We start from the raw sequence: 13541 nt of genomic DNA on the forward strand, positions 1-13541 counted from the left end.
TATGGCTTAGTATTCCATCAGAACGTTAGAATGCTAACCCTGCTCAGCAATACCTACAAAATTCACTTATGAAAGCCATCACTCTGCATATGCAAATAGTGAAGCACACAGTACCAAGTCTCAAGGTTCTTCATCATTGTAAATAATCCCAAAATCAAGATTTAGCCTTAAATGTACAATACGCCTTTTGCACAGTCCTAAGGAGAGTAAAAATCTGTATTTATGTAAGAAATTAAAGAAACTTACTGGGTATATCAGTATAAGAAAAGTTATTATTTCCTCTCTAGTCATTATACTGAAGCCATGCCTGTTTCCACTTTGGGGGCCTCTCTCTCCCCCAGAATCAATAGGGATGAGATGAAACTGGAGGGGAACCAAAAGAGCGTTGGAGATGAAGCAACTGAAAGGAGAGGCTAAGGGAGTTTGGCTTTGTTTAGTTTGCAGAGGAAGCAGCTATGAAGAGGTCTAAAAGCTTCCTAAAACCAAAAGACAGTTACAAAGGGGTTTTTTGGTTGTTCATTTTTTACTTTTGCAACAGTGGCCAACATTATAAAAGGAGGTCAATGTCACAAATGGAGCCTTGGGAGACTCAGTAAGGATAATAGGAAGAACATCTTCACAAGGAGAGTAGCATAGCAAAGGAATATGTTGCTTAGAGATGCTGTAGAACTCCATCCTTGGATCTTGAAGGCTCGGCCAAAGCCATAGCTGACCTGATCTAATACTAGCAGCAGAGCCCATACTGCTTACAAAGTGGGGTCTCATCACATACTCCATTTCAAGAGATAACGACGGAAAACAGCTTATTTACTCTAGAAACTAGTCAGAGTAAAAGCTGATGGAATCATGAAATCTATGAATCATGGAATACAGGCTCAGGTACAAGCTACAGACCAGAGGAAATGTAATAGTATGGTCAGGTTCACATGAGTCACTCAGTTGATCTTCTTAGCTGTATTTATTTATGTTTAATTTGTATTCTTATTTATACATATGACTGCATAAAATACAAGCATTGCAGATAAGATTAAAAAATTGCTCACTGGATTGCTCAGTTCAACTCCCATTAAAACAGATGTTCAAACTCCCATGGTTGCAGTTACAGACTAGGACCAAATCATCAAAAGCCTAACTTCCATTGAACATCTGGGAAGTCATTCTGCAAGTCTAGACAGTTAACAGCCTAATACCAGCCAGAACACTTACAGCTTCTGATTTCCTCACACTGTGCTGCATATTGTAGGGCTTGCTTGTGTAGCACTGTTGCAGGAGAGCTTTCTCATCAAGAGCTGTAAGATCATCCTTGTGCCCAACTTCAAGCTGTGTACCCTATACAAAAACACATTATTTTCAGAAATCAAATTTAATTATTAAAAACAAAACATTTTCCTCAACAATTTATAAAAAGTGTTGTTTATTTGAAAAAGTCTTTCTCCTTCTTCATTCTAATTAGAAAAAGCAAAGAAATTTTAAGCCCAGATTTCTATGAAAATTGAACTCATAAATCTTGCTCTCAAGTCTTGCCTTAAAGCTTTTGAACCCTTACCAACTTTCAACCATATTAAAAAAAAATAAAAAATAAAAAAAAAATCAGAAGCACCATGGTCCAAAGTACCAATGCTTTGTTAAAAACCATCAGCAAGTCATAGAAGGTAGACGGTTAGTACCTCTCTGAAGTAAAGAGCTCATTCTTTCTCTGTTGCATTCAAGAACAGACAAGAGAAAGTAGCAGATTTGCAATCACATGCAAAGTTCACCATCACAGATGTGTCATTTCTTGACCAGCAAAGAAGTTAAATAAAGGCTGGATAAGGAACAGCTGAAGTATATTGCTGAACTGGGTGTAAGAGACTTGTAAATCAGTCTGAATATATTACAGAAATATTTCCCACATGGAGGATATGAAGCAAGGAGACTGTATGAACAAAGGAGACTGCATTTACAGAAGTTGGGAAGGAGGAAACATGGGACACAAATCAGTAATGTAGGTTTCATTACCTATTCTGCTCTAGGAGCAGCTTCTTTTCAGAGAAGTTATTGCAAGTTCCACAAATCAGATGATAAATATCTTGAAATCTATTGAAATTTATTATTTAATCAGATAGCAATAATGTCTAGCAGAATAGTCTTTGTTAGATATATTAAAATCTGTCACAAAAACTGACACGCATAGCTTCTAGCACTTAGCATGCATCTTTCTGGAACCCAAAAGCACTAGGAATGAGCCAGTTCTGCTTTTTCTCTCTCAGTTTATACTTGTGTGGTGGTTTTACCCTGCTACCACAATCACTCTCTCACTCACCCTCCCCAAAGGGAAGGGAGAGAAAGTACGATGGATAGGGCTCAAGGGTTGAGAAGAGGACAGGAGGATCACTCAACAATTATTGTCATGGGCAAAACAGACTCAGCGTTGGGAGATTAATGTAATTCATTGCCTATCACTAGCAGACTAGAGCAGTGAGAAACCAAAAGCAAACTAAAAACACTTTCCCCCCATCCACCCTCTTCCACCTCCTCCCCCCTGGTGCTGCAGGGGAAAGGGGAATGGGGGCTGCGGTCAGTCCATGATGCTTCATCTCCGCTGCTCCTTCATGGTCACTCTCTGCCCCTGCTCCACGTGGGTCCCTCCCACGGGATGCCGTCCTTCCCGAACTGAGCCTGCGGGGGCTGCCCACAGGCAGCAGCTCTTCAAGAACTGCTCCCACACGGCTCCGTACCACGGGGTCCGTCCCCCAGGAGCAAACTGCTCCAGCACGGGTCCCCCACGGGCGGCAGCTCCCCCCAGACCCCTGCTCCTGCGTGGGCTCCTCTCCACGGGCTGCAGCTCCGGCCCGGGGCCTGCTCCTGCGGGGGCTCTCCATGGGCCGCAGCCTCCCCCAGGCCACATCCACCTGCTCCACCGGGGGCTCCTCCACGGGCTGCAGCGTGGAGATCTGCTCCGTGTGGGACCCATGGGCTGCAGGGGGACAGCCTGCTCCACCAGGGGCCTCTCCACAGGCCGCAGGGGAACTGCTGCTGCCTGCCTGGAGCACCTCCTGCCCTCCTGCTGCACTGACCTTGGGGCCTGCAGGGCTGCTTCTCACTCCTCTCTCCCAGCTGCTGTAGTGCAGCAGTTTTTTTCCCTTCCTTAACTCTGCTCTCCCAGAGGCCCAACCAGCATTGCTCACTGGCTTGGCTCTGGCCAGCAGCAGGTCCCTTTTGGAGCCAGCTGGAGCTGGCTCTGATCTGACATGGGGCAGCTGCTGGGCTCTGCTCACAGAGGCCACTCCTGCAGCTCCCTGCTACCAAGCCCGTGCCACGTAAATCCAATACAGTTTGCCAGCTACTTCTTCAGTTTCAGACTAACTTGGCTACTCCTGTAAATACCCTTTTGATGGGCTTGCAGTACAACATATAAAGGATTTACATCTTGGAAGCTCAGCTTAAGGAAGCTCAGCATCTGCGTATTTAGCCTTTCATTAAGATCTTTAAGTGGTCATCCACCCTCGGCACAATGTAGCATTTGACCAGTCCTCACAGATGTCGCTCATTTTTGTTTCCTGTTACTTGCTAGGAGCCTGTTCTCCTGGACCTCTTTATACCTGAAATAACATATTTTGCTCCATGCAGACACTTTTTTCTACTCTCTCTTCCAGAACAGGTCAGTTATTCCCATCTTTTTTTTCACATTTTTCCTCCACTGATCTTCCCTTGTTCGCACCTTAGTCTTAATTTAAAAACAAACAGAGAAACTGGAAGAATCAATATAGCTTGCAGTCCAACTTTGCAGACTAGCTGTACTGGATCTTAAGAAAGGCCAAAGCAAAAAATACAGATATTATCTTCCATTATTTTAAAAATTCTTTCGATTTTCAGTGTTAGTAGCTCTCAAAGGTACAGACCGCATATTTCACCCCTTCTTTTCTAAATCCTAGGTAGCATCATAATTTAATATAATATTAAAAAAGAAATAAAAAATGGAACGCATCTCAGTATTTGGAAATAACATAAATAACATTTTACCAAGTTCTTTTTACTCTCATCTTCTTTAGCAGAAAACTTATTCCTATCAATTATGCTAATCTTGACACTTAGGATAGATGTACACTATAAGGGCAAATGATAACATTTCTCATCAGAAAACAAAAGCACACTTTTGATTCTCAGAGCACCAGTTTCTCATTCTGGAGGAACTGAAGCAAACTTTATTTTATATCCTACTCAACGTTAAATGTTGAAACCATACAGGGAAATGTCTTTACAATAAATACATGGAAGAAATTATTTACACGCACATTCAAATCACTCTTTACATGCACATTCAAATCACTCTATACACTGTAATGAATTACCCACTCAAATGTACTACTTAAAAATACAATTTTTACTTTGCCAGCTACCTTTATTGAAGTTTCTGGACACTGTTTGTGGCCTCTTTTCTTTTCTGCAATTCTCTCAGAATACTGCTTATATTCTTCCTTCAAATCTTCTTCATACTGACGATACTTCAGTTTGTATTTGTCTGTTGGGGATGGCAGATCTTCCGGTATTATCTTCTGCTCTAAAATAGAATGCTAGAGCAAAGAGATATCGATATAAATGCCTCTGGTTGATACATTGAAAGAGAACACCATTTTTGTAATTCCTATATACTAAAACTTATGAAACTACTTGACACTATGCTTCACATTAAGGAAAAAATACAAATATGACTGCACATTCAGGCTTCGTTTTCATGGAGTTCTTCACATTCTGCCCTTTTTTTTTTTTTGTAATCTAAGTAGTAAACAGCCAAGTAACTTTACACAAAGTCAAGACTCTGTGGTGCTGTCCTACAAGACAATGTTACAGATGACTAAAACAGGAATTCTGACATTTGATTTTGGATTGCTGAAAATGGGCTAATGAGTGTTTTTTTCCAATCACAGTTTCTAATAAGCTTGGATGGCAGATGAGTATTAGTCCCTACATGCCCTTCCTTACAACAACACCAGTCAGAAAGGCTGTGAAGCCAACTAAGTAACTTCCTAACTTTATGTTTCTTTTAGTGCTCCATGCAGTGGAGGCGGATCAGTAGGAACAACAGCAACGTGAGAAGCCCAGAACTCCATTCTTCTTTCTCTCCTCCCTGAATAACACCTTCAATGTTTAAATGATATCCCTTCAACGCTAACAAAAATAAGACGGCCTTATCTAGCCTCTCTGCTTGGCACATCTCATCTTGAAGAAGCAGTGAACAGTCCTGTACTACAAAATCATTTTTCAAAAAAAAAAAAAAAGAAAAAGGATTTATGTTCTTGAAAGGGCAGCTTTCTCTTTCAAAAGAGGATCTACATCCCTTCACTGGTTAATTCCTGAGTGATAAGACAATATTCAAATTATTCCTCCAAAAGTGACCTATTTTGGGAAGATTTACTTACATAGTCTGTTATCGAGGAAGTCGGAATATATCTTGCTAAAGAAATGCTCAGTCAGGGCCCAGAAGCAAGCAATACAGAAATAAAGGCCGCTCAGAAGAATATATTAAAATATTTCAGAACTGCTTGAAAATCTTCTCCCCAAAAGTAAAAGTCAAGCAAAAAAAAAAAAAAAAAAGAGACAAGAGAGATGGCAAAAAGAGGGTAAATGAACAGAAGATGCATTACTGCAAATTCAGCACTACAGTATTTAAAACATAATGAAGGCAGAAAGGAAGTAGACAAGATAAAGGAAAGCAGAGAACGAAACAAAGGCCTTGAAACAGTCAAAGCCTTAACAACCTTTTGTTAACTCTCCTCCAGCTAGACAGATTTATATGTATGAACTTAATATTAAAAAAAAAAAAAAAAGTATAACAAGATGTGAAATTATAGGCATCCAGAGCTGAGAAGAGTATAGCAACTCAAATACGTACACACTGCACTTATAATGCCATTCAGAGGAAAATTAGCCATCTGCAGTTAAACATCTACAGTTGCATCTTAAGAGGTGTATAAATACCTACATGGGGTATGTAGATATTCTGAGAACTACTGCACTACTAGTCCAGTACTCTCCGGTTGTACAATCCATACAGACAGCCTAAACTAATGAATGTGAGTTGGTATGTTCTCATTAGCTTGGAACTTTAAGAAACAATAAAATTGTTATGCTTCTGGTAGTATGGAGAAGTTTAAACAATACGAATGAACAGGTGAGAAGCCGCAGCAAATTAATTATTTATGTTCAAATCACCTTTTCAGAAAACTACTTCTATTTGTCCTTGTGTTGGGTATGTTTTGTACTTCTCTGTTTTTATTCACAATTTTACTAATTACCTTCCGTAACACTGGAAGAAATGAAGCAACCTGAAGGAGGGAAAGAAAAAAAACAAAAGAGGACACTGTGCCTTCCCTGGAGGAGATACCAAGACTGATCAGGAAGGAGACTCTTAGCAGACTCTTCTACAGAGTACAAGGTGTGGAGGACAGGGAGGCACGGCCTTGAGCAGCACACATTCAGACCAGAGGCTATAGCTCATACTGAGAAACTGCAAGGATCTGGTTGTTTGCATTCAGCAGGGGTAAGGAAACCTCTTTCCCCCCACCTCTGAGTATGCAGCAACTCAGGAAGTCTTTGATTTTACAGCATCCATGTGTAGATGCAAGATACAATGTGTAGGGATTAAGCTACCCATAAACTTCATTCTCCTCTATTCTACCTCATTGCTCTACATTTTCTCTATTTTAAAAAATAAATACTTAAGTTTTTATTTAAATACATTTTGTTTCAAGTTGAGAAAACATTTGCTCATATGGGGAAACATATAAAAGGATAATCCTGTCCCATTCACCTTAATAGCTCCAGCTGATTCGTAGTCCTGCCATGCCAGTCAATATATTATTTACTTCAAGGAGTACAGATTATATGTAATTGTATTAATAGTTGTTTTCCCTCTGGCAACACTGCTGTTCTAGACAAACTCATTTAGTATTTCTTAGGTTTATGTATGGGGTTTTGTTTGTTTGTTTGTTTATTTTGAAATAATGGATTTTTAAGCATTGTATTCTCCAATTCTTCCATCCATTAGTAACACTGATAAGTTAGGATATTTCCTGCATCCTAACCAAATAAAAATGTATGGTAAAATGTTAAAAAGATTATGACTATGACAGAAAATTATGTTGGCAGTATCATCTAAAATTTTTAAACTAATTCAGGAATATCTGATCTCTCAAACATTTAGCAACTACTAACAGAAGACTACAGTTTTTAATACTACAACCTTTTCCCTCTAGTTAATTTTTGAAACATTTTCAAAATACTAACTGATGTAGAAATGACAGATTAAAAAGTCTCTTAAATAAACTAGTTCCTCTTACACAAAAGAAGTTAAACACTTTCAGACCATGTACCACAGTACTCTGCTATTCGGTTGCTAATTTTGTCAGTGTATATTTTTTCAGCTACTTTATCTCTGTTTTCTTCTGACAAGGCCTTCTAGAAATCTGTTTAAAATAGCAATTAAACAGTAATTAGCAAAATCTCAGCTGTGTGAATAGACAAATAAAAAGTTGTCAAATTCACTTTTTCCAAACTTAATTCAGACGTAAAAGTTCAAAGGAAATCTTTTCTTGCATTCAGGGAACAACTGTAATAACCGAGTAATTAAATTAATTCTTAAATTTATTATACTGGATATTGAATCCTTAACAGTGCTATCAATCTATAAATCAGAATATTAACATCTGGACTACTGATTTCCCTTACAAAGTATCTAAGACTAGTGGTAATTAAGTTTCTTAGTCATCCAGGAAAAAAATGTTGGTATTTGTTCAGGAAATTTTAATAATAAAAGTGTTTAGACCAATTAAACATAATTCCAAAGTTAAAATCACAGTCGTGTTTTATGGACAAGAGACTAAACAAAACTCTAAGAAATTGTTGCATTTAACTCCAAAGTTTCCTTTTCATCAAAAGTAACTATTCTGCCACAGAAATAATACTTACTCTTTGCAAACTTAGGTTGTTTTCCTCAATTGTATGCTTAATGACCACTATTGATCTTTATTATTTTTGTAAGTTACACTTTGTCTAGATAAACAAAAGTTCCACATTTTCTATCTCAAAACTATTAAGTTTTTCAGTTGTTTTCACAAATAGTAAATAAAGTTAGTTATTAAAATATCTCTTCAAATTGAGTACAATGCAAAGAATGAATTCATCTACCAATGAAGAAGAGCAAAGAAACTGGATTTTTGAAATATTCTAGAGGGTTCTCAATAAAAAGTATTTTGCCAAAAATATTTTGAACCAGTAGCGTTACGAGATGAGAATTTAATTAAAAAAAAAAAAAAAAAAAAAAAACTTGTATGATAATGCTAAGGATACTTTTCTAAATTACTACTAAAGGGGCAAATTTTGAAAAGATTTGTAGTGACAGACCTACCTGTTGAGATGGAAGATGCTGTGCAGGCGGCATTTGTAATGATGTTCTCCAATCTGAAGATGAATCTAGAGGGCAAGTATGAGGATAACCCCTACTGTATGGTATGTAGGAGTTCTCATCCTAAAATTACAAAGGATAGCAACCATAATTGTTTTATATTCAGTCATATTTTTATAAACTCCTGCAACACATGAATTCTAAAAACTATTTAAAACAAAACTGATTTATAATTACCTCTTCATCAGAATCTCCCAGCCTCCTTAGATCTAGGCATGGCACCCTGCAGGAAGTTAAAATGATTTTAAGAGCAGTATGTTCTCTTATTTTTCAATTACAGTAAAAGCAAGCTGCCTATTAGTTATTATATCATGTGCATTATTATAGTTATTATATTATATGTAAGTATTAGCTCCTTCACAAAAGTTTCCCTACTCTGAACAGAGTTTCATTACAACTGGAAACAGCCTACTCTGCAAATGCCTATTAGTGCCTCTTACAACAGCTCAGGAACCGGACACTGAGCTTTTCCTCTCTCCCAGCTGCAGAGTACCCCAGCAGCTGCGGAAGGCCCCTGCAAGGCCCTTCTTCACTCCCAGCCTCAGACAGTCCAGCAAGGCCATCCTGGCTCCTCTTCAATCCCCACCAGGAGCTCCTGCGACAAAATCGCAAATCAAGGACTCCTTATCCCTGTCTTCCACAGCAGGTCTGTGGCAACATCCCCCTCTAATTAGTCACCAGAGAGCCAACGGTGAAGCAATAGCTCCTTGGGATGTAAACCTTTCAAATTATTTGGACGAGATTAATATAATGGAAGCCAGCTATGCAGTAGAAGTAAACTATACTTCAGTATTTCATTTTGCTTAAAGAAATTAAAACATTCAAATTATTAATGCATCTCTGTGCCTTCTGTCTTTACTTTAGGTATACTCTGGAGCACCACAACTGCATTTATTTTTGCATTTTACTGCCAGTATTTCCAAACAACCCTTTTATAATGAGATTGCTTCTTCAAATGAAAGAGCTCTATAATTCCCAGTCATTTTTCATTAGAGAATGACTGACAATATACAGAAATTGAAGTTCTTTGAGGAAAACACAAACAATCCAAGGTCATGGTGACACATGCTTGCAAAATAATGTAGAAAGATATGCTGTCTTTAAGGCACTTCACTAACATAAATTCATAATTGAGAACTTTAAATATAATTCATAGAGAACAAACCTAAGATGATAAATTTCAAGTAACGGTGATTTACATACCAATACATGCATATGCAGGGTGTTAATAAAGCAATTAAACAAGTCAGATGAAAACTAGAAGCAGACTTACTCTGGTGGGCGAGGACCACGAGAAGCCCGTGTATCTGGTCTCCACCCCTAAAAGGACACAGGATTATTACATGCTGACAAGGATCAGGATTAAAATGCACAGCTCTCCCTTTCAGCTTCCCTTGGAGTATTTCGAAACAATGCCTCAAAGTATCTATCATTGACTGAGATGCCACTCAGTAAATTCCAAAACAAAAACTTTTCAATGAAAGTTGATTCTTACAGATCATGAGACAAAAAGACTTGATATTCATCAAGACAAAGATTTCTAGTCATTAAGAATCCAGATACTGTCCATGCCAGCTATCAACAATGCATTCAAAATTATCCTTTTTCCTGGGATTTTGATTGTATAATCCCTGTTCACCAGGTCATGTGGTCCTAACTGGTTGGGATGTTTCTTAAGCAACCCCTCAGCCAGCCCATAAACCAAAACCACAGTACAGATGGTCAGCTGGCTCACACGGTGGTAGCTCAGACTCCGAAGTAGCACAGGTATTTGGTATAGCCCTATCTTCTCAGCTTTAGTGCAACAGCGCATGATGGTGCCTAGGCAGCGTCTATACTCACACTGCTAATTTTGCACGACTGTGTACCACATGGATCTTCAAACTCAACTAGGCAAGAACACGGGGAGAAAAAGACTCAAGTCAAAGCTCCATCTCCCTCGCTATTGCATTTCTGAAAACAGCCAACAGCAAATCCTTAGAGAAGACTGTATGACCTATGACCGGGGCTAGCATATTGTAACAATTCCCCCAACTAGCCTTCCAGTCAGGAAAGAAACTGTGCTTTGTGCATGTCCTGCTAGCATCTTGGTTTTTAACTTTTTTTTTTTTTTAACAGCACAGAGATCTCAAGATGACAGTCTGAACTGCGCAGATATTCTGTTTCCAGCTGTGGCCTAATACCTTTCATGATTTGAGAGCTGTCACAGTACTCTAACTGCTTTCTTCCCCACAAATAGCACCATATTCCTGAAAAAACAGGTTCAGAGGTGAGCAACACCACCCTCTTGTGCCTTCAGGAAAGGGTATTCCGAGAAAAGCGTCTCTCCCGGCAGGTCGCACATAATAAACACCACCACCTTGTGGTCAAATGTGTAAAAAGCTTTTTAAGAGATCAAGTGCAATTTACTTTTATTTCTTAGACTAAACTAACCAAAGTCTTGTTTTCTATGCATATACAGTGCACCAAGTCATGTGTATTTTTTCAATGCATTAAATCACAAGTACACGTTTTTTCTTAACTATTTCAACTTCCTTAAGGAAAAGAACACACTATATTCTAGATTTTAATGTTAATCTTTTAGTCTTCATGTAATTCCTTTCCTGGAAGTCATCAAATCAGGAAGAAAGCAAACAAAATCATTCTGCAGACTGTCCATATTTACTAGGTGAAGGACATCGTTTCAGCCTCATTTTTATCTATGATATACTTTTCCAAACCACCAAGAGTCATGTAGTAGGAAGTCTGAATTTGGGAAACTGATGGGTGTGAAAAACTGAAGGAAAGAATGGGTGAGAGATTAGCAAAAAATGGATATTTCTTTTACAACCTATGATAAATGATCAAGATCATCTGACAAATATGGAAGCCAAATGGGCGCTTGCAGGCTGAGGGAGTATTACAGAAGAAGTTTATTTTGCGGGCATAAAGAATTCAGTATCTGTGGGAAAAATCAATTGTTATAAAAATATTAATATTTACCCTAGCTATAATAAAACCAGTGACTCTCATAATCCAAGTTCATATTTGCACTAACCAGGCTTTCAAAAGTTAGTCTCAGTTTCTGCTACAGTAATCTTGTGGGTGTTGTCTACCTATCTTATCTCAAAATGTTGGCTATTACCTGAAAAAAAAAAAAAAACCCTTTCATAATGAGTGCTGAGCACTGCGATTTATTTCACACCATGACAGTTTGAAATGATGCCTTCTGAAATTATGTTTTGGGGGTTGCTTTACTGTATTGCTTTCTTGGAAAACAAAAACGTAATCACACCTGTTGCTAGTTTCAGCAGGAATCTGAAAAAGCACAAAAAGTCTCTATTGAAAACCCTAGTTTGTTCTTGAGTTCCCTGCATCCTACCTATGTATGCAGAAGATTGGTTATTTTAGGACGTGTGTTTCTTTTTGCAATCCTTTCCTTTATTTGAGAAACTGTCATACTGAGTTATCATACTAAACTATCACTTTCTGACAAAAGTAATTTCTTTAAAAGTTTCCCTCTCTACAGCATGTCTTAAAAAGTTTTGAACTAGAAGCACACGACTTTACCTATGATTAAAGTTTTGTAAAGGATTCAAAGTAGGGATGGAAAACAACCACAAGCCTTCCATTAACATACTTGACTACGTTTTTTCCCCCTCGATGACAGCTGAGTCTGCCTTCGAGGGGATGCAGCAACTCCTTCCACTTTCAAATCCATGCAAATTCAATAGCAGCCTTCAGAATAAACTAGAAAACAGAACAGAGTATTAGAAATTCACACACTTTCAGTGGGTGTACTCCTGTAAACAAAAAATTGTTTTAGAAAGAATGCTTCAGTCACTGATAATTTGGGTATTTTCATCAGCAAGCTCCCAAACGTTGCTAGGTTCCCTTTTTCAGCACTTCTTAAGTTCAGTTTTTCCTTACTAACGCTTTACCAGATTCTTTTTCCAATTTACCTCTTCGTCTCAAGCCTTACCCCCCTTTCCCACACGCTTCTTTTGGCACTCCCGTTGCAGCATCAGTGTTTGTTACCCCTCGGGAAGGTGAGGCCGTGTTACCGCCCTGGCCCAGGTGCCCGCAGGCAGGCCCCGCTGGCACCCACGCCATTTTTTCCCGGTGCTCTCCCCAACAGGGCTGGTTTTTCCTTCCCCCCAGCCGGTTATGAACCCAAAGCCCGTCGTTTTTAAATCACCATTAACAAAGGCCGGCCCCGTCGCTACCCACTGCGGGGCTTTCAACTCCCGAGCGCCCGTTACCAGGCAGGAAGCGGAGCCGAGGGCAGGGCCGGCCGGGCGCACGGCCCCTCTGCTCTCGCAGCCTGCCTCCTCCGGCCCACCTCCCGCACCCGCCCGGCCGGGGGGCGGCGGCGCTCCCGGCTCCGTGCCGGCGGTTCCCGCTGCGGGCAGGGGGCGGCCCGGCCCGCCCCGCCCCGCGCCTGCGCCCCGTTCCCGTTCCCGGTCCCGGCCGGCGGCGGAGCTCGGTGCCGGGCCGCCCGCGGTTGTCCGCGCCTGGCTTCCAAGGGTGCTTCCACAGTTAGGCAAAAGCTGTCGGTTATTGCGAAACTAGTAATACACTGACTACGGTAGAGATGTATTCCTGGAGGCTATCAATTTCAAACCTCTGGTCTGTTTTCAGAAGCAAAGACAGGCTGCGTTTCTACACAAAAATGAACAATTCCTTCAGTTTCACTGAGTGAAACACCACGTGTTGGTCCCTTTCACTAAAGTGTACTTGCTCCACAGAAACAAATCTTTATTTTCCTTTAAGAATTTTGAAAAAGAAGATGAAAAAAGTTAAGAAATTATACTATACTACTTAAAAGCTAGGCACTTAAAAAAAAAAAAAAAAAAAAAAACAGCATTCTACAGTCAAACCTACCTCTTCAGTAATTCCTGCTGTTGAAGGGTGGCAGTTTCATAGGCACGTGTGCTAAGTGAACACAAAATGAATAGAAAATAACTAAGGTCTGGACAGAACTGACTGTAGCAAAGGGGAAAAAAAAAAAAAAGGCTTTTCTAAACACTGACCTAAAAATGCCACAACGCAAAAAAATTTACACCCAAGCCCTGCAGTTCTTGAATGATACGTAGTAATACATCTATTGATACTGTAT

General features: G+C 39.5%; 1 protein-coding gene across 5 annotated transcripts in view; it reads right to left on the reverse strand.

Annotated features, from left to right (window-relative positions):
• CAPS2 (calcyphosine 2) overlaps positions 1 to 12952 on the reverse strand; it is a 32317-nt gene extending 19365 nt beyond the window's left edge. The window contains exons 1-7 of one of the 5 annotated variants that reach the window (XM_066993149.1): positions 12621 to 12952; positions 12063 to 12172; positions 9717 to 9763; positions 8621 to 8666; positions 8387 to 8506; positions 4380 to 4553; positions 1207 to 1329 (exon numbers count right to left, since the gene is read on the reverse strand). In XM_066993149.1, coding sequence (XP_066849250.1) covers positions 1207 to 1329; positions 4380 to 4553; positions 8387 to 8506; positions 8621 to 8666; positions 9717 to 9763; positions 12063 to 12143 — 591 coding nt within the window. In that variant the 5' untranslated portion in view covers positions 12144 to 12172; positions 12621 to 12952. Of the gene's footprint in view, positions 1 to 1206; positions 1330 to 4379; positions 4554 to 5399; positions 5524 to 8386; positions 8507 to 8620; positions 8667 to 9716; positions 9764 to 11992; positions 12173 to 12620 lie in introns of those variants that run through there. The other 4 variants (XM_013197824.3, XM_013197823.3, XM_013197841.3 and 1 more) reach the window with 4 other exon arrangements.
• Positions 12953 to 13541: the final 589 nt, after the last annotated feature.

The sequence above is a fragment of the Anser cygnoides genome, chromosome 1, assembly GCF_040182565.1.
Source record: "Anser cygnoides isolate HZ-2024a breed goose chromosome 1, Taihu_goose_T2T_genome, whole genome shotgun sequence".
NCBI classification, from domain to species: domain Eukaryota; kingdom Metazoa; phylum Chordata; class Aves; order Anseriformes; family Anatidae; genus Anser; species Anser cygnoides.